The sequence below is a fragment of the Rhagoletis pomonella genome, unplaced genomic scaffold, assembly GCF_013731165.1.
Source record: "Rhagoletis pomonella isolate Grant_MI unplaced genomic scaffold, Rhpom_1.0 Rhpom_scaffold_00004, whole genome shotgun sequence".
Classification (NCBI taxonomy): Eukaryota; Metazoa; Arthropoda; class Insecta; order Diptera; family Tephritidae; genus Rhagoletis; species Rhagoletis pomonella.
In genome coordinates, this window is record NW_023458558.1 from 45,681,975 (window position 1) to 45,702,281 (window position 20,307).

General features: G+C 35.0%; 1 protein-coding gene across 10 annotated transcripts in view; it reads right to left on the reverse strand.

Moving 5' to 3' along the window:
• LOC118737632 overlaps positions 1-20,307 on the reverse strand; it is an 86,320-nt gene that overhangs the window by 21,000 nt on the left and 45,013 nt on the right. For 9 of the 10 annotated variants that reach the window (XM_036468272.1, XM_036468268.1, XM_036468270.1 and 6 more), the window contains exon 3: positions 7,590-7,847. In XM_036468272.1, coding sequence (XP_036324165.1) covers positions 7,590-7,847 — 258 coding nt within the window. The remainder of the gene's footprint in view (positions 1-7,589; positions 7,848-20,307) is intronic. The other variant, XM_036468269.1, reaches the window with a different exon arrangement.

Here is a 20,307-nt window from a genome sequence, read left to right on the forward strand (position 1 = left end):
GCGATTGTCTAACGTCTTAAAATTTTCACTTTAACCTTCTAAAATTTAATGGGCTCTAAAATTGCACACCTACAATTTTTCTAAAAATTCTGAATAAAATTTTAAAAATTTTTGGATGTAATTGTTAGATTTTAGAGATACGAAGTTTGAAATATGGATTTATGTGGTGCTGGTACCTTTAATATACAAAAAAGTAATCCAGTGAGTATATATCCAACCAAATATATTTTAGTCGGATGTATTTGCAAATTAAATTTGGGACTGCGAAATTCTTTTGAAGATTAGGGTTAACGCTCTCGCTAAAGGTAGGGCCAAATGCAGCCTACTTATATTAATGCTCCACAGCTTTTCCGTGGTCCATTAAAAGGGTACACAGCAGGGCTTTCAAGTAAGTGGGAGGATTCTTTGGTAGCCGCCCAACGACCAATGAGAAAGGGGAGCTACATATTTAACCTGCTCTAGTCATCTTGAAACCATTTAAGAGCCATCTATCCATCTGTAGCGCAATCTCTTCTCCTCAATTGTTGTGCAAAACCTTCATTGCCAATTAAAGCAAGTAACAATACAATCTGTGCTTTCTGTAGTTCTCGCCCCAAACTGAGCTGTGCCCAAAGGTACTGTAATTAAATTCCCCTATGGCCGTCAATGTGCCTACGGATTTAGCAGCACGATTTTCCACGATTAGCTCACTGGGCGATAAACAGGCATTTTTTTCTAGAGCAGCCTCTGGAGTAGACGTCCACGCTCCCGCGGTGCGTAGAGTCACACGGTGCAGATTCTTCTCAATTGGTTCAAATTACAAGGACTTTTTTGCGGAATTTCACACACTATTGCCGTGTATCGCCCTCGCCTCATATAAATGCTAACTTACTCTCGAATGCTACTCCCAGATACTTTGTCTTAAATTGACAGCTGAATGCTACCCAGCTTAAGGGTTCTTCACACTGGGACCTTATATCTTTCTGTGAAGATTATCAGGTACGTTTTGTCAGCATAAACCCCTAGCCACGCTCGAGATGCCCATTGGTCAATGACTTTCATGTCGTTGTTTATAGTGTTTAGGTACCTCGCTGTTACCAATACGGCTATGTCGTCTGCATATGCCACTAGTTTGGGTGCTTTTGATTTGTGCTTTTATTTTACAATGCTACATATTTTTAAAAGTAATTTTCTACCTTACATAGCATCGTTTTTCCAGCAACTTTTTAATGTTTCCCTTTTTTATTCCTTGCTTTCACATGTTCCTAAAAAAAAACTAAAAACAACCTAAAAAATCACCACTCAACTTTCAAAAGACAAACCTGCGAGAAGCCACAACTGAGCTGCTGATCTGTAGCAGCCACACCCAGAAAGTTTGCAATTAATGAGAGAAGCGCGATTTTTTTCACGGGTCAACAGCAGTCCAATCGAGCAGCTGGCTATACGAACGGACGGAAGGAGCAATAGCCGCAAACCGACAAAGGTTTACTTTACTACTACATACGAATTTATGTGGCATTACATACTCCAAATGTATAGTACATGAATGAGATGTTTTTAATTCCCTTTTATTACTTCAGCAGCATTTTTTAGCTTGCGCTTCTTAGAATTTAAGGCGCGCGCTAGTTGTCCTGTAGTTAAAACAATTTATTACCAGCAACATGTGCTGCATTGCTGCATTAATACATAGATAATTAACTGAAGACTAAATATTGCAAAAAAAGCAACAACAGTTTAACATTTTTTACGCGGGCAGCAGCGGTACGGTTAATGCTGAAGTGTTGCAACAATTCATTAATCTTTTCGCAAAAAGCACATAAGTGACCGACCATCAGCCATTAGCCATTCGTACGAAATTGATGAATGTAAGCGTTGCGCATTTTGTACACCAATAAATAGGTTCATATGCATGTACTAAGATGTTGCAATTATTTTGCCTGCTGTGCGCTAGAAAAGGTAGAAAAAATCAACCCAAATACAGAAAAAAGTAGCTGCATAAAAAATAAAAAAATTTATAGACATAAAATGCACACCTACGAATTACGTGCCTTGGCATGTGTGGCAGCCAAATAACGACCCCATTGTGCAAAATTAGCATAAATGCGCGCATGCGTCTAGGCAGAAAAAATGCGTACATATAAAGCGGCCTTAAAGTGCAAAGGATGGACTGGCGGACTAGAAATGTTTTTGCGTTAAAGAGCGTGACGATGGGAGGCTGACTTACTAAAAATTCGCATCTAGAAATTGTTGTTGAAAAGAATAGTTTGCATTGGCATAGGTATTAAATCACCAATATTTGCTCGTTCAGCAGCGCATTCAAGCGCCAGCCTGCCCAACAACTAGCAAGTAAATGTGTAACTAGCCAGCCCACAGTAAAGCTCGGCCGCAGGACCTATGTACATACATACATATAATGCATGCTGCGCCACATTAGTCAGACGCATTGCCATTTATCTCTTCGACCTGTCTGTCTGTCTGTCTGCCCGCCCGCTTGAGCATCTGTCTACGCGCTACGCATGCGCAGACAACGATTGACAAGCACAAGACGAGCCGCGAGCCACAAAACTGAGACACTAAAAATATGCACCACCAAAGGAGTCACAGACATACATACGTATGTATGTAAGTATGACATATGTATGTAAGTATGTACATATGTATGTAAGTATGTACATACGTATGTATTTACTAGTTGGCAGCCAGCTGCGCGCACTAAAATGCTCGCTAGCATAGTTGGCGGCTAGCTGCTGACCAACCTGGTTTTCTAAATTGCCTTTTTTCTGCAAAAACAATTTTCTGCTTTTTTTCTGGCTATTCGACGCGCCTTGTTTTGTGTCGTTCGTTCGTTCATTCGCCGGTGATTGACTCGGCCGGGTTAAGTGTGCGGCAAATATGCAACAATCTACAGACATGTGTATATATTTACAAACATGTACGATATGAGTGAGTACGTATCTGGATCTGGTCTCGCCGCCGCGCAGTGGCCTGAATAGAGAATCCAGTGGGACAAAATTTATTTAACACATTCGTGTTGTTGGATTTATACACCATTTTATATCTACTAGTTTATATGGCATTGATTACATATCAGTAAGGTTTCAAAAAATTCAAAATGGCTGTTTCAATATGGCGGAATAATTTTTTAAAATTTATTGCATTCGCTACAAATTTGCTACTCGGCGGTGTTGGGTAGTATTTAGGAGTTTTATGGTAGCAGATTAGGAATCTGAAAGTAGGTTTTTAAAATATGAAAGCTCCCATATGATGGCTTTTTCATTTAAAAAGTTAGTGGATTTGAATAGAACATAGTGAAAAGTAGATTCCCCTTAAATTCAAATATTAAACAAAGTTGGCAAAAGCTGGCTATATTCGTATGGGGGAGCTTTGCAAACCGTGCAATCCGTGCACCGTGCAAGAGTTTTGCAACACTTAGAGAATATCTCTGAATTGCAAAAAAATATTCTACCCAATTTTTCCAAATATCTATTCACATATTATTATTATTTAACATATAAACTACACAGAGAATACCCCTAATATAATTACATTTTACTTATAAATATCTACTTACAGAAATGTATGTTTTTCACTACTATAAATAAGGAATTAACAATTTTTAAAATGAAACGATTGAATGTCACAATTCTCACTTACCATTTAGAAAAAAAAAATTGATAAAAAAACCTAGCGAACTGTGAAATTTTAAAGAATTTCTAGTATGTTCAGGACCGTAGCATTTACGACTGCAAAATGCAAAAATTGAGCATTCATGTAAATCCTAGAATGGAGAGGCCTTCTTACTAATTATTCCTAAGAAATTATGTTCGGCCCTACTTAGTACCGAGCCGAAAACTTTCATTTTTAGTATTTCGTCCCGCTACATACTCCATTCAGACCATTGTGCGCCTTCAAAAATTCATATGTATTTATCACATATACATATCTATGTATGCGAGTATTTAGTGCTCGTACGTGTTTTGGCTGATCGGTTGATCGGCCTTATTGTGGCGGCACACTGCTCTTCTGGCTATTTTGTGTCGAATCCGCGTTGTTGCACACAAAGCAATTTTCAATTCAACACCCAATTGTGAATATTTGTAAATTTCGAAATTGTTGCTATTCTCCTTCATCTTTTATATTTAGTTTGTCTGCTCTGTTGTCTTTATGGTCACATGCTAATCGGCTTTGTATATACAACCTAAGTAAGTTTAGCCGAGCAATGTAGCATATTTGGATATTGTTATTGAAATTCTTTTGAGCTTAGAGATACTGGTCCGGTTGTCGTTTTTTTTTATAGCATCGGCTATTTTTGGCGGCGCTTTATCACAATTGTTGCGGCAGCGTTTTTGCGCTTTAGTTTTACAATTGGTTATTTTTTTCACTCTATGTATCTGAGCACATATACATACATATAAGTTGGCATTAAAATTTTCGCGGCAAAAAATCAACTTGCGCAATTTTATTTTCTCATTTGATTTCAAAATTACATACGTCAACAAACCTTTTGCGCTTAGTTGCGTTTGTATGCTAAATGAGTTTTTTTTATTTGATATTTGGCAATCAAAAGACTTAAGCTGCGAACCTCTTGTACTAAATGTACGAACACGAAATTTTTTACGTTTAATTAAGCTTATTACTGTAAGCCTTATTAATTTTGTGAATATGTCACTCAAAGATATAATTAACAACCTGAAAAGTGGAGCTAATATTCAAAGTACTACATCTTCATGCTCAAAGCTCTTATTCTCAAAGCAAATAAAATAACGCCTTAATCTAAGCCGTAAAGATTTTTTTATACATATCTTCAATTTTTTATAATTGGTCTTATATTTTAGTTTCTTTTCAACTTAATTAGCCCCTCCTCCGGACTGATGCTCACGCTAAAAAGGTTACATGTAAAAGATGGTCAAAATCCTACATCGGTGCCAGGGAAATTATGACTGAAATAGCTGACCTACCTAAGGAAATGAGCTACTGCCTCTCTACTTTTTTCCGCTGTTGTAGAGGAACGGTGGCGTTAAGAACCCAAATGTAAATTTTCTAGGCAAATAAGGGCATCCTTAAATATTCAAACGCACAGAATCTCTTCTCGGTTTCCTTAAACCGGAAACTGATTTAAGGAGAAAATTTATCAACTGTACCTTGGACTACAGCGTGACGTGAAAATTCATGAGCAATGACGTTTACTAGTTCAGTCAACCGGGATCTCACAAACATTGTTTATATACAATTGACTTTCTGTGGATAAAAAGTATTTCAATAGGAAGCTGTAGGTCCTCTTATTAGCAAATCAAAATGTGTCTACACAAATTGTCTAATATTAATATTAAACAAAAAACTAGGTAGCATTGGCGCAATTTGAATTTAATATCTCACTTTGAAGGTTTTTTTCGGAAGTTTTTAATTAACAAAGTTTTTATAAGCAACTCATCCTATCCGATCCTATTAAGCTGGGATTTCAGGGTACTATTTTATATATATATATAAGGAACATTTGAAAGTTAGGGAGGGGTGGGGGCTCGAGCACCCCCTGCCCCTACCTGGCTACGCCCATGGTTATATGAGTAAGGCGTGCGAAAAGACGTGGTAGATGACTATGTATGCTGCTACGGGGCGTATGCGTTACATTCACAACTACGGGTATATGAGCACTACCCTGCAGAAAATATGACTAGCCTAGAACTATCGTAGAACTAAAAAACTAAAAAAAAAAAAATATTGTAAGCTGTACGCAACAATTTAAATCATTAAATTTGAAAACTCACAACTGCCTCCACCGCGATTTGAACTCGCAACCAACGATGGTTGAGTCGGAGGTCTTCCCGCTGAGCTACTTTCGTATTGCACGAGTTGTGCGTATTTGCACATTTACACCGGAAGTTTCAACTGTCCCGCTTTGCATTCCTTTTGCACTAGTTCACGGATTCTTCTGAGATATGTAATTCGGAACTAGCGCTTTGTCAGACTGTCTCTAAATTTTCCTGCAGGGTAGTTGTTGTTTTTAATTTTTTAGGTAAGACTTTTTTAAGTTTCCATTTAAATACAATTTGGCGATGGAATTTTTTTTACGCAATACGTAAGATAATGAATTGTCTAAGTGTGCCACCATTTTCGACCAAAGCACGTTTTTATCGAAAAATGTACAATCTCGTGCTCAAGTACATATATTTTTAAAGACTGCTTCCAACACCACCTAATACGATTAACTATTTAACGCTAACGCTTACATAAAAAGATCATCAAGCCTCGTCAAATACTTAGGAGGAACTTTAGTTTTAGGGGAAAAAGTTACCTATATATGTATTGCTTACAAATTAAAAAAAGTCCTTACGAATTACATGCACCAGACTAGGAGTTCCCTGGAAAGATTTCACCAGAAGCTCTCGGGATGTATAACTGCCCGGCTCTATTCCGGAGGTTTCATACCTTTCATGAGCATTAGAAAATTTGTTGTATTTTTCAACAGTTGTTTGGGAGCCCACGGATTATTTTTAATTGATTTACACCGTGCGCGTCTTATTTATTATAAGCAAATAGGGGGAAAAATGTGCATACGCTAACTTCATGGTTGAAACAGTTATGTCTGAACTATTAGTTGAATGGCAGATATAGGGACCCGATCTTACTCGTTTTCTTTCTAAACTTTCTATAATTAATAAGTGAAACTTAATGTTCCTAGCTACATAAATGAAGCTTTCATATCTGAAAAATCTGTTGTATGGAAGCTATATGTTCTAGTAGTCCGATGTTTCCGGTTTTGACAAATGATTACTATACTACATTATAAAAAGGCACTCGTTAACTAAATTTCAGTTGGATAACTAGAAAACTGAGACGGATATGGCTAAATCGACTCAGCTCGACGTTTTAGTTATTTCGCTATGCCATTTTATGTGTCTATCTCTTCTTCAAATTTGTCATACCATTTCATGTTCATGAAGGGTATAAAAATATGTATCAAAGTTTTGTACTTCAATTTGATACATCGACTCTTAAAATGGAAAGTTTCTGTTTCATTTAATCACCAAGCAGCGCTAATGAATTATTCATACCGCAATACATTTGCTGAAATGAGCGTAATCTCTAAAGAATTTTGTATTGCAATCACATTCCCCTTTTCCTTTTCAAATGTTATTACGCCGAATGGGCTGTCAATGAATGTATAGCAGACATAATGTACAATAAATTCCGATTATAAGCATTCGCAGGTAAAACCACTAATGAACTTTGCGTTGAGTACTATCAGCATCATCATTATCATCATCATTCATGCCATCGTTATCATCATCAAATCAGCAATTGAATTACAATCACAGCAAATCGAAAATATCACCACCTCCAATTCGAATGATGTGAAAACGTGTCGCGCATTTGCAAAAAAAAACAATATATATATTCACAAAATGCAATCTAATGATACAAACACGTACATATGTATGTAACTACATACATGCCTATGTACATTAACAAAACAGTATCATGTATGCGAAGGCTAGTCGCAAAAATATACATTCATAAAACACAAAAAAAAATAATAAATAAATTAGTTCTCAAAGACAAACAAGAAAAGCTTTAGTAGAAATTAGTATTGGAACATTTGGTTAGCTTACATTGGCACCACTCACGTTGCTGACCAGCACGCCACAATAATCGGGCGCACCCTGCTTCGCCAACAGATTTATGCTGAAGCCGACCGCTTCGGAGCCGTCACCCATGGCCATGCAGGCAGCATTTCGATGATCGCGCGCATGCACTGCACCCGTGTAGGGACCGTTGAATTTCACTTTGATATTCATTGTGCCGGATTTGCATGTCGCCGTTACGTGGGGAGCAAACTCATTTGGTGGCGAAAGTTCTTGTGTAGCAACCTGTAAAGAGAGGAGAGAAAAAAATTAAATATATATTGTGAAGGTATGCATCTACCTACATACATATACTTAAGTGTACATATATTTTTAGTACATGCAGATGAGAAAATAATGTGAAAGTATGTACGTACGTAGAGTTTTATGTGTTTCTTAATGTTTGATGATGGCTTATAACATAAAAATATAGGAATATAGTAAAGGACACCACATTAACTTGATACACAATTTTATATAGCCAGCGCATGTCTGAAATAATTGGGCTTACATAGTCCTTTATATTCAAGTATATGGAACAGGTAGCAGCAGGAGAGTAGCTTATTTGAATTTTTTCTCTCTTCTGAACTAAAGCATTTCCGAGTAAAGAAGAAGGCTACACAGAATTTCATTAAAATACATACCGATTTTGACGATATTTTAGATTTGGGCCTTTATATTTCTAGGGTAATATATTCTAGGACGTTGATTCCAAATAGACATCTTATTTTTCAGATTGGTTCTTGTTTGCGAATAATTGAAAAATTTGTGATTCCACCCAATGGCGATTTTGCGATAAATTTTGTTCAAAAATCCTAAAGAAGGCAATTTTTGACTGATTTTAATATTTTTTTTTAATTCTCTTTAGTGATTTTGGAAGAGATTTTCTGGGCCAAAATCAATTTTTTTTTCATATATCAAAACGCACCCTTAAAGAGGTGTATTTTAATAAAAAATTCAGAAAAACTTTGAAAACAAAAAGTGATATGTATTGAAATTCGTTTCGGCATTTTTTATTGTAGTTCGAATCAATAATAATACATGACGGCAAGTACGAAAAATTCCCAACCCCCATAAGGGGTGAAATCTCTCTCTCTCTCTCATCCCCTTTTAATAAATAAAAACTTAAAAACAAATTTTTTTCGAGGTCAAAAATTGAAGAGCTCGAGAAAAATGTTTGAGGGCTCATATTATTCGTATTCATACAACGTGATGCATTAAAAAATTTCTAGATGGCGACACCAATATGGCCGCCAGAAATCCGAAAAAAAACAATAGTACACATTAAAGTGCTTCTAAAAATTAAAGAAAAGCAATCACGTTGGACTGTTTTTTTAACTCAAATTTTAGCTACTACACTCCCTTTAGAAGATCACCTGGTAGGTTACCGAAAATTCAAATTTAAATGACTTTAACATTGGTCAGCTTATACATTTGAGTGGAAAAATACGACAGTACGGAAACCACTTTGGTAGAAATTACCCCAGAATATGTATAACTAAATATATTTATAATTTAATTCCTTTTTTGTTGAAATTCAAATCAATTTTTGCATCATCTTCATATTCATTATTGTCTTGTAAATTCTGACAAATATCTTCTAATAGAGCAACAAGCTTCTTTCTAGGCTTGCTGTTACCTGATGAACTTCCTGGCTACGGCCCTGGGATGGCTGTTACCCGATGTTGTACGTCATTTCTATATAATAAATAATCCTCCTCAAAAAGAACTACCAAATAGCTCTCAAATGAGTAAAAAGAAACTCCGAGCACTTTAAATTTTATTGATTTAATGCATTCAAATTTTACTGAAGTTTAATGAGGCGCCCATTTTTCCTATTTCTACCTTTTCGCCTCACTTCTAGGCCGCTACCGATTTCCCTTAACACTCTAAGTAGCAATTATAATGAAGAAAAATGTATGCTCATCAACGTCATTCAGAAAATTAATCAAAGAAATTTAAAAAAAAACACACCCAGAGAGATTAGCTTTAATCATAAACCTTAGCAGGGCGTAAATTTGCCTTCATACCACATACATTCAGAGCACTCAGCGTAGTGTGCAACTAGGTATGTATCACAATTTGATGTTTGTTTGACTTAATGAGCAGCACATCCCATCGATAGAAATGCAAGGAGTATGTATTCACAAAAAAAAAAAAACAAAAAAACCAAAGCAAACAAATTTTGTTTAAACAATTATTATCGAGGAGTTGGTGCATTAGCAGCATTTTCGGCAGTAGTTATGTACTGTACAGATGGGTGGATACAATTAAGACACAACAACGTAAGAAAAGTAAAGAGGAGGAAAAGAATTTGTTTCTAAAAATATTTTTGTATGTTTTTTGAATAGTCAATACGCCCCAAGTGCTGCTTTGTACGTTGTATTTTGCCCACACGCTAATTATAAATAACTGTTTTTTTTCGTAGTACGTGTGTGGGTTGTGTGCCACATAAAGCACAAAAGGTTGCGCGCAATGGTAGAACAGAATCAATTAATTTTCAAAATAAGTTTATCGACGTTGGCAGATAAAGATTAACACTGAGCTATGCGGCCAGTGCTCGGTCTTCAAATCGATCGGAATAGATTTACTACGGTTTCTGAAACAGTTTGAGATCAACTCCACTGCTTCGCTTGCCATAAAGTCTGCTCCGTTTTCCACTCACATTTTGTTCCCTTTTCCTACAAATTTTGAGTACAAAAATAGATAGAGATAGCAAAAGCTTACCAGAAACTTTTTTGATACGATTCGTTAAAACAGTAATTCCTTTACTTTTGCTTAGAAAATTGTAGCAATTTGGCGGAGTGTATTATAACCTAATTGATTTTCACTCATTGCAGCGCTACAGTAGAAGGTTTTCCGACATAAAATCTTTTAAAGTAGAAAAAATTCAGGGCCTAATGCTTGCAAGATATCTGTTGACAAAAGGTCTGATTTTTATGTTCTAGTTTAAATAAAATAAGCATTACTCCCTAAATATGCGCACATATGTATTATTCTTTCACTATTTCGCATTTTTGTTTGCGAATGAATTGTAAATATATACCTGATTTCTTATTTCATACAAATTTCAATCAGTTAAAGTTTCAAGCGAGGTTTCTTGAAGCTTTTCCCATTTAAAGGCACCCCTAGTGAAATTTTACTAATTACTTGTCCATGAAACATTTTCAAATCTATGTATGTACTAAAAAAATTTCTTTGGATTCCGATTTTCGAAGTGATTTACTCCTGAGACGAGTTGCAGTAGTCCGAGCACTGTACGTGGCTTTACACGTGCTTTCATACATATATAGGCACAACTGTATTTGTATATATTTATGCTTACATAGATGAAAACCAAAAACACGTGGAGTATTCTAAACATATATTTTCCAAACCAGCAAACTATTTTGGGAAGGTTTAATTTTTGTTGGAGCTATTAAAATAGGATATCATCTGTTTGCAGTAGCTTAATTAAACGCAGTTAAGACTCCTCCAAGGGAGAGGTGCTCAGATTATAAAGCAACACGGGCGCCGCTCAGCCGAATTGGGGCAACTTGTGGGAAATTATTGTAAATTGAAAAATTTATTAAAATTTTTAAAGCCACTTATGTATATCTCAAGTAATTGAAGAAGATCGTACTATAGCACATATGAAATTTTACCGCTTTTAAAATAGTTTACAAGTTACAGTTTTTCAGTAAAAAAATCTTCTAGAAATGGGAGTGGCAAATTTTAAAATCAAAGTTCAAAAATTTAGCTTTTATTCAGCATAATATGAATATTACGGAACAAATGTTGTTAACGAATGCTTGCTAACTTTAGTCCTACAATTTCCCACGCCCATTTCTAGAGGCTTGTTGTCCTAAAGAAAAATCTTGCTGAACTAATACTATTTCTAAATAGGTATTCTATCGGAATCCGTAATAAAATTTAATATTTTCTGAAAACCCGATTTTTAACACCTTTAAAAATATATCTGATCAAGAGTTTTCGAGAGAAAGTTACAAGAAATTGTCGACTCTCCACAATTAAACCATCTGGTCATAAAAAAAAAAATATTTTAAAAATAGTTCTTGAAAAACGCCCAACGCAAATCAACTTCAAAAAGTTCAACTGTTAACAGCTAACATAACTTTAGGACAATCATGAGCATCTTTTGTATAGAAATTTATGTATGTAAAGAAATGCCTCTACGATGAGCATAACCCGAGATATAACAATTTGAAGAAGTTCATGATTAGTCAGAATTACGCAAAAATCCAAACTATGACAGATCATATCTCTGAAGAAAAAAGGGAGAAAAAATTTCATCGAATACGTGTTGGCTTATTTCATGTATAGAACCCACAACAAAAATTTGAAGCGAATCGGAGACATGAAATAATTTTTTTTTACGAAATCCGTCCGACTTAAAATGGAATGGATTATGTACATCTGTAGTATATATTTAAAAATTCATATATAATGAAAGTAAAATTAAAATTAAGGCTGGACAGCGGCAGAGAAAATGTTCTGTACTATACTCATCTTCATCTTTCAGACCTATCAAGGTTCGTACATTACTCCTTTTCTATCTGAGAAGGAATTGTCCTACCGCCGTATCAGGCCTTTTCAGGAAACACATAATTATCTTGCAGGCGTCAATGCTACGCCAACGCCTCTCTTAAGTTTTATTAATGATGCCAGATGTGCCCGACTGAAAATAAGCCTGGCAAGATAAAATATTTGACCATGCCATCGACAGTCTCCTTCTTTTAGGCCCTTAAAAAGCGCTAGGAAACATCGCGTGATACCTACACAGGCGCATATATATATATATATATAAACATATAGCACACTGTCTCCAAACGAGGCGCAACTCAAAATTTGGTATTTTTTTTTTAAATTATGCGCTAGAAATGTACACAGAGCTTTTATTTAAATTTCAACAAAAGTTGGAGCAAATTTTTGTTTTAAATTGCCAAAAAAAAACCTAAGGTAAAGTCTCCCTTGCCCATATGATTACCATATGCTAAGAAATTGTTTTTCGCATTTTCTGACAAACCAGTAATTTTGAGTTGTGCCCCTTTTGAAGACGGTGTGACACATATGAGTATATTTTATAGAGCCTATATGTATGTACATATGTATGATTGATGCACACTTAACCTATGTGCCAAGATCGAAACACATACAGATATAGATATGCCTAGAAAAACTGCCGAAATAATCCCTATACGTTGCCAGCAACTAGTATCTTTAATAACTTAAGTCAATTCACGATTCAGGTCATAAGGCTAGAAAACTTGAAAGCTAATGCCTTTACGCGGCAAGCATGCTGAGTTGCTACATAGCAAACTTAAGCGCTTTCTAAGAATTTAAAATCGGCAAATAATTTATTGCCTACACTAATTTTTGGCCAACTGCCTGCTGTCGCGCCTGCCAAAGCGATAACGCTAGCGGCGATAGCCAAATTGACATGCCGGCATCTTTTCCAATACATACATACATATGTATGTATGTGAATGTGTATGACTAGCAAAGCGGCCAATCTGAACTCTGTATTTAGAAGGTGATCGGTAGATAATTGAATTTTTGTACTTTTACGCCGACAAACAAGTTTAACAAAGAAAGTTATGTCACATACAAATAGGTACATGCTCCCATTTACGTACGTACGCTCCACGGTTGACCAGCGGCATTTCTTTTAACAAAATAATTTATTTGGGGTGGCGCTTTATTAAAACGAAAGGTTTTGTTGGTCACTTGGCGCATGCGCACGATAAAGGCTCTAGTGCTATTTCTCAATTTGGTCGAACATAGATCGGACAGCTGCAATGCCAATGATTGTTGGCAGCCATTGCAACCGTTTGCTTTGTCTTTGATTTATTTGCCAAAAGGTTAAGGTTTCTGTAGCGCAACAAGTGGTAGTGCAGCTACATACATATGTATATGTATCTGCACCCATACCCATTCAAGTGATTGTAAATGTTTGGCAATATTTTATTAGAAATGATGGTTGTTAAAAAATTGGAGCAGCTTGTGCAATTGTGATTTAAAAGTAGATCATTTTTGAGGCAGTTGCTTTTGGCTTGACTTGTTATAATTCAAGTACGCAACTATGTATTATTAATTTTTTTTTAAGGTGGGCTGCTAAATAATTTGAGATATACAAGTAAATAAATGCTTATTAAATCAAAATGCATTTGTACCATGTAACTAAAACAAATGAGGCATATAAATCCTCTCCATCAAATATCCCACTTTCAAAATTCAATATGCGTATGTAGGCGTAATTTGTAGTGAATGACTGAGAGACGTACTATTTAATTTTAGGTATAAACTTAGTAATCGTAAAATATCTATTAGATAATTTAAGGCGGCAATTGTAACAGCATCAAACCAACCAAGCTAATAATGGGTGTAAGTTCTCATGATTTCTTCAAAGTCTTTTACCAGATCGCTGGATTATTTTTAGTTGCATATTCCAAAAATTTATACCTTTGCTTATGTAAAACGCAAGAAGCAGCATGTAAACAGCTATTTTTCTTACTGACAGACTACTAGAAGTATACATTTAACCAGTAAAAACTTACAACTTGAACGACGATTAGCTGATGAGACAAATGCTGTGTTTCGAATTTAATTGTTAAAAAGTTACTATGCGGAAAATAAAGGTGGCGCACCTTCCTCGATTTGACAGCATAGATTACATTTTTTATAAAAATTTAAATCTGAAATTGTACCTATGTGCCAAAATATTTTAACCTATTTTTGTTTTTTGTTTTTTAGTAAATGGACCACTTCTGCTATTCTTCTTTGCAATATCTATGCGTTTCGTCCTCTTCTTCTTACGGATTTTTTTTTACTCTCTCAATCTCAGTATTCTATGACGTCTCGCAACAAAACCATGTAAATCCAAAATTCAAACTTTGTGGAACTTTTATAAAAATTCTATGAACTTTAACCAATGTTCGTCGAATTTCGGAATTTTTTGTACAAACTTTGAAATTCGTGCTTACATTATTTCTGTTAGATAACGAGCTATGCTTTCATAGGAATATAATAAACATTAAATAAATGAAAGGGAAATGCTAAAATATCTCTTCCCTATTTATATTTTCGCAACTGTATGCACATATTGAACAAGTAATAGCAATAGAATAGCTAATTTGATTTTATTTAATTTATTTGGTCTCCAAAAATTTTGGATGTTATTAATTTCTTTTTACAAAAATTCTAAATTGTTAAAATCCAATTAAGGTTTCACATTATTTCATACAGAAGAAGGGATTGTAAAACAGCTTTTGGTACGTGCCTCTAACTCAGGAGCACAAACTCTGATTACTGGGCATCGCAAAGGATAGATCAATGCTTCTGGAAGCAAACAAATTTACAAAGAAAGAAAGTTGCAGGATTTTTTATATATTCTCTATAAAAAAAAAAATTCGTTTTCCATTTTGTAAAATTAATGAGGACTTCAAACTTTTTTTTGAAAATTGAGTTTGGCTGTTATTCCTTCTTGAGATACATTTTTTGTTTTAATTTTATCGAGACTTTTACGTTGGTGGCATGAAGTTTTTGCCTGAGAATATCGCTCAGATAATTATTTTAACCATTTTTTTTTTTAACTACTTAGGCCGGGCCATAAAACTTTAGTGGACCATAAAATAAAAATATGAGCTATCTTTTGCAATGACATCAAGTGTTTTATTTCTGGATATGTATATTTTCAGAAAATATTAGAAAATATTATTAGTCCGGGCTGGTTTGAATCGTCATAAAATTGTTGCACAACGTAATTGAATAAAAAAAAATATGAATAAATTTTCATTCATCATTCAAGTAATTTCGAATGACGAATAACGAATACATTTCTTTTCATCATCGAGAAAATTTAAATAACGAATAAATTTTTAATCATCATTCAAGTAATCCGGAACGAAGAATAAGTTTTCATCGGTGCTTCAAGTTATTACAAATAATAAGTAATTTTTAATTAAATGTGCAGTCATTCGAAGCTCCCGCTCATCCCTGATACATAGCAAATACAAAGAAAGCAGCTCCTGACCACTCTTGCTAAAAAAAGTGTAGGTTTTTTTAATTTTTAGTGATTTTGAAATGACTTTCAACTTGAAAACATCTAATAATGCTTAGCTATAACTTTGGTTTCTATAGATTCGTCATGCAAACATACATACATATATTTAATCTGATGCACCTGGCAGAATTTGTTTTGCATCGTGCTTGATTTAGCAGTCGTTTTTCTTCATATTTTGTAAATTGCATATGCAAATCCTTTATGAATAATTTCACAAAAATATAAAATAAAAAAAAACAGTGGCATTTTGTCACAGTAAAAAAACTAGCTAATAGCAATTAAGTTGGTAAAATAAATTTTATCACACACCAATTTAATATACATGTAAATAGCTACCCTGTAGGGAAACCCTGACCTTGTGAACCAAATTTCTATTTCCGTATCAGACCTTTATCGCCAAAAACAAACCAGACCGATAGTAACTAGATAAGCGCCAGTTCAAAGGCAGTGAAATGTGGTACTTTAAAAACACTATTTTATTTTACTTTTTAAAACTACAAATAAGAAAAAATACTTTTCATCAGAAGTCCTTACTTAAAGTGAAGCATTTCTAACTGGTTCGGAACTAGAGAAAAAGGAATGCAGCAGGGGCTTATTTACTTTAAATAGATGTTTGTTTGGCATTTTATTCGTTGAAATAAGCTTTTATTTTGCACTTCACAGATGCTTTTTCATAGTTTGGTAATACAAATAACATTTTAATATCTTAGGACCGTCTGGATCAAACCAACATCAGTTGTACAGAGGTGGCACTAAACTACAGCTAAAGGTACGTACACGCGACTTTTCAAAGGCTCAGTTTGAATTACATTCATTCGTACAAATTTGATTTCAAATGTTAAAGTTTGTTGGATTTTCATAATTTTTGTGTGAAGTTTGAAATGTTGATTTGTATGGGGCCGGTTAGGTAAAGTGCTCAAAAATCCAACCCTAATACATATACTACACCCTGTAAGAAAGCCTATATAAATATTAAATTCTCTTTTGGGAAATTAATTAGAAGTAGGAATCTCTTTAAATTGTATCCCCCAAGTAAGCATTTTGCCTGACGTAGCCCCTGTTGAGCAGTGCCAGTGCTGTTCACTCATCGATGTTATTCCCTCCTGAGGTCTATCTCGTTACCCTCTTTCTTACCGAAGGCTCTAAGCTCAAATATACCAAATGCATTCAAAATCATTACATTATGCATGGCTTAGACGAAATTCAAAAAAAAATCTCTTAATTGGTTTTCGTTCGCAAACTACAAATCAGAATAAAAATAGATATACCAACACCAAGCACTTAGGATAAGCATTGAAAATTTAATGCAAAAATTTTATTATTAGCCATCCGAGAGATTGGCTGCGATCGTTTTATTCTTTTCGTGAGAAGAATAGCTATTAAACTTTGAACTCCTGCAGAGCCACAATTAAACTTTATTAAAACATCAATATTGGTAATACCAATACCAAAAGAACTTTTTCTCAAAGTTTAACGCGAACACGCCAGCGATCAATTGCCAATCAAATGGTTCCTGCAGTTGCCAATTTTTATTACCCTCAATGTGAAGTGCCAATGTCAAATGTTGTTCGAACAAAAAGCTGCTGATGCACTGCGCCAATTGCTGTTGCCAAATAAAAAAGTATAACACAACACAAAAAGTAATGTAAAAATTAACAAACAGAAATCGAAAGACGGAATTCAAGAAGAAGAAAAAACTGAAATACAAGACGAAGAACAGGCGAGTTGCCATAAAGCAAGCAATATGTAAGCAAATTTAGTAGTTGAACCGCAACGAAAGTAGCACAATTCAAACTGTTACTCTTGTTTGATAGCGACTGGAGCTGTTACTGTGACTGTGGCAGCTGCTGCTCCGCAGTGGCGCTAACCCAAAATACCTGCTGACTCGGTTGGCGTAGAACGTGCAACGCATTTCTCAATTGTTTCTGACTTTTTCTTGATCTGCTTGCCCAGACTATTTATGTATATATCTGTATGTATGTATGTATATATGTAAAGTTGTATGTAAGCATGGATGTCAATAAAATTTGTGTTGCCTCAGCGCTTGCACTTGGGAAATGGAATTGGAACACGGCACGGGTGCAAAGTGATCCAGTATTCCACTGCAAAAATACATAACTGACAACTGCATGTGTCTCATATCGAGGAGTGTTCCGTGGACACGATATTCGCAATCACAAAAAAGCAAACTTTCGAAAAAAAATCACAAAAAATGCAAGCACGAAGAAATTGTTGCAGCGCTAAGCGAAGCAAAAATGCATATAACAATAATAAAGACGGACATCAACGAAAGCAACATGGCGCATGCGGCATGCCACACACAAATTGGTTTAGCCCCTTTTTTGCGGTTGCGCGCAAATGTTTTTAGAAAGTAATGGCTAATGTGAAAATTGGATTTAACTATTCTTTAGTCGAAATGACAAAAAACATTTTGACAGCAGGCAGAACGTAGAAATTTGCATACAATTTCCTGCTATCAAAGTCAAACATTTTAAAGTGGGCTGATTTGATTGCGAATGTAAAAAAAAGATCCAACAAACAAACTTTTCATAAGATTCAGTTGTACAGATGTACACACATAGGCTTCAGAAGAAAGCTTTCAGGCAGTGTTGTTTTAAGTTATTCAATTCATGTCATTCGAAGACAGATAGTTTGCTGCTTAGCTTTTTGCAAAGTAAACTCAGCACGATAATTGTAATCACCGAAATGTGGAGAGAAAATTACCCCAACTCGCCTGGTAGTACATGCAAGTTGTGATATAGAGTTCTTACGCATGATCCTCCTTTGGGACTAACTTCGCAGGTGTTATGGATTATATAGCGAAACTAAGAGCTGATTCTTTAGTTGAGCCTAAAGCAGAGTCTATACGATTTGTACAGATTTGTACATTTTGACAGTTACAGATTGGGGTAGTTTTGAATTTTTTTTTATTGACCTCAACTCATTCTCGATAAAAATTTCTAGACAACACCACTCTGTGACTAGCAAAATGTGCAAATCTGTACAAATGTACAAATCGTGTAAATCGTGCCTTAGGCTAAATACTCCATAATATCTGCGAATACAAATTTACAAATCGTGCTCTTTTAATAGAAGCTTACTAAAAATATAAAATTTTTCATGGGAAACTTGTCATTCTTTAAATCAAAGTCAACTATTCTAAGTCACTTAAGCTGTTTTAGTAAACCGCCTCAGAAGTATTATTGATCTCGAGTACGTATACTACACAGTGTCATCTGTGGCTCTAAGGAATTATTTCCTCACAAGTATACCATCCAGCAGCGATTAGGAAGAGAATCAACCCGTAGTCTTGGACCTAAATACATACATCTCGATTATGCGGCCATTTACACCAATCGCCACAAATTAGACCTCGCCATAGCTCTAACTTAACTTCAGTTTAATTTTGTCGCATTTCTGCTGAGTTTTATAAGCTTAGCTAACAGAATTAATGAAACTTCTCTTCTCTTAACCAGCATACAGTAGACATTTTCTCAGAGAGTCATTTCTTCAGAGAGTAAAAATTTAAAATATGTTAGCCTTATTCAACTTATATTTGTCGTTTTTTTGAAATGAATGAAGACCAAAAAATTTTCTACCAAATGAAAAACGAAGCTACCACTCTACCAAAATTAAAATTTATAAAAATATTCTACCCAATTTTGTAGAAGCCTGCCGAAAAGACAACGCTGAGTATGACACATCTGGCAAAAAAAAAAAAGATAAAAGATCTAGGCCACTCTACTAATTGGAGCAATCAATTCTTCGCCATGTAATCGGAGTTATTATAGACCACTGCTTAAAGGGGACGCATGCCAACAAAATGGATCTACATATAATTAAATGACTTCTGTCGTAGTTGCCAAAATGTAGATACAATCGAGAGTGTAGACATTACTAGCCGAGCGACGAAGTAGTTCCACTTCTACGGAAGGCAAGAATATATAGGGAGCCTCTATTACGGCATAACAATGGCTCAATCGGCCTTAGTTGGAAGGGGGCAACCACGATATGCTAGCCTAACCTAGTGTGATAATCTGCACTAAAACTGTGGTCACACATACGCAGGTATCAAACTTTCTAAGAAATGGCATCAATATAATAAAAGTAGCTTTCACAAAAATATTGTATTATACAGGGGTAGGCGCTCAAAGTGTTACCTGCTAAAAATGCTATATACTTTTTCGCTAACTTGGAACGTATCCTGTTAAACTAATTTATTTTCTATCGTTCCGAACTTAATCGGGCAAAATAAATTTTTGACCTTTTCCTTGTTGAAGTATCGAAAACTGTTTAGGTTCGTGAAAAATCCTTCGACAAAAGGAACAAAATATTAAACACAAAATGCTTGGACATGATAAGAATTAGTGTCAGAAGCAGCTGACAGATATTGTGAATACCAATAATCACCAATATGCACAATATTTGAAAGAAAAAATCGGGCTGGTTTACTTTCCTGTAGAATCGGCCTATACTTTTGTCTATTTGACTAGCTACGGAATTTGACCAAAGCAATTTTGTAAGGCATGCAAAATAATAAAACTTGACGTTCACGAATAATACTTAAAAATATATTTTCAAATAGACTTCTATGAAAAAGTATACAAAATCCATTTATTGCTGAACAGCATTTGTTCTTACCAT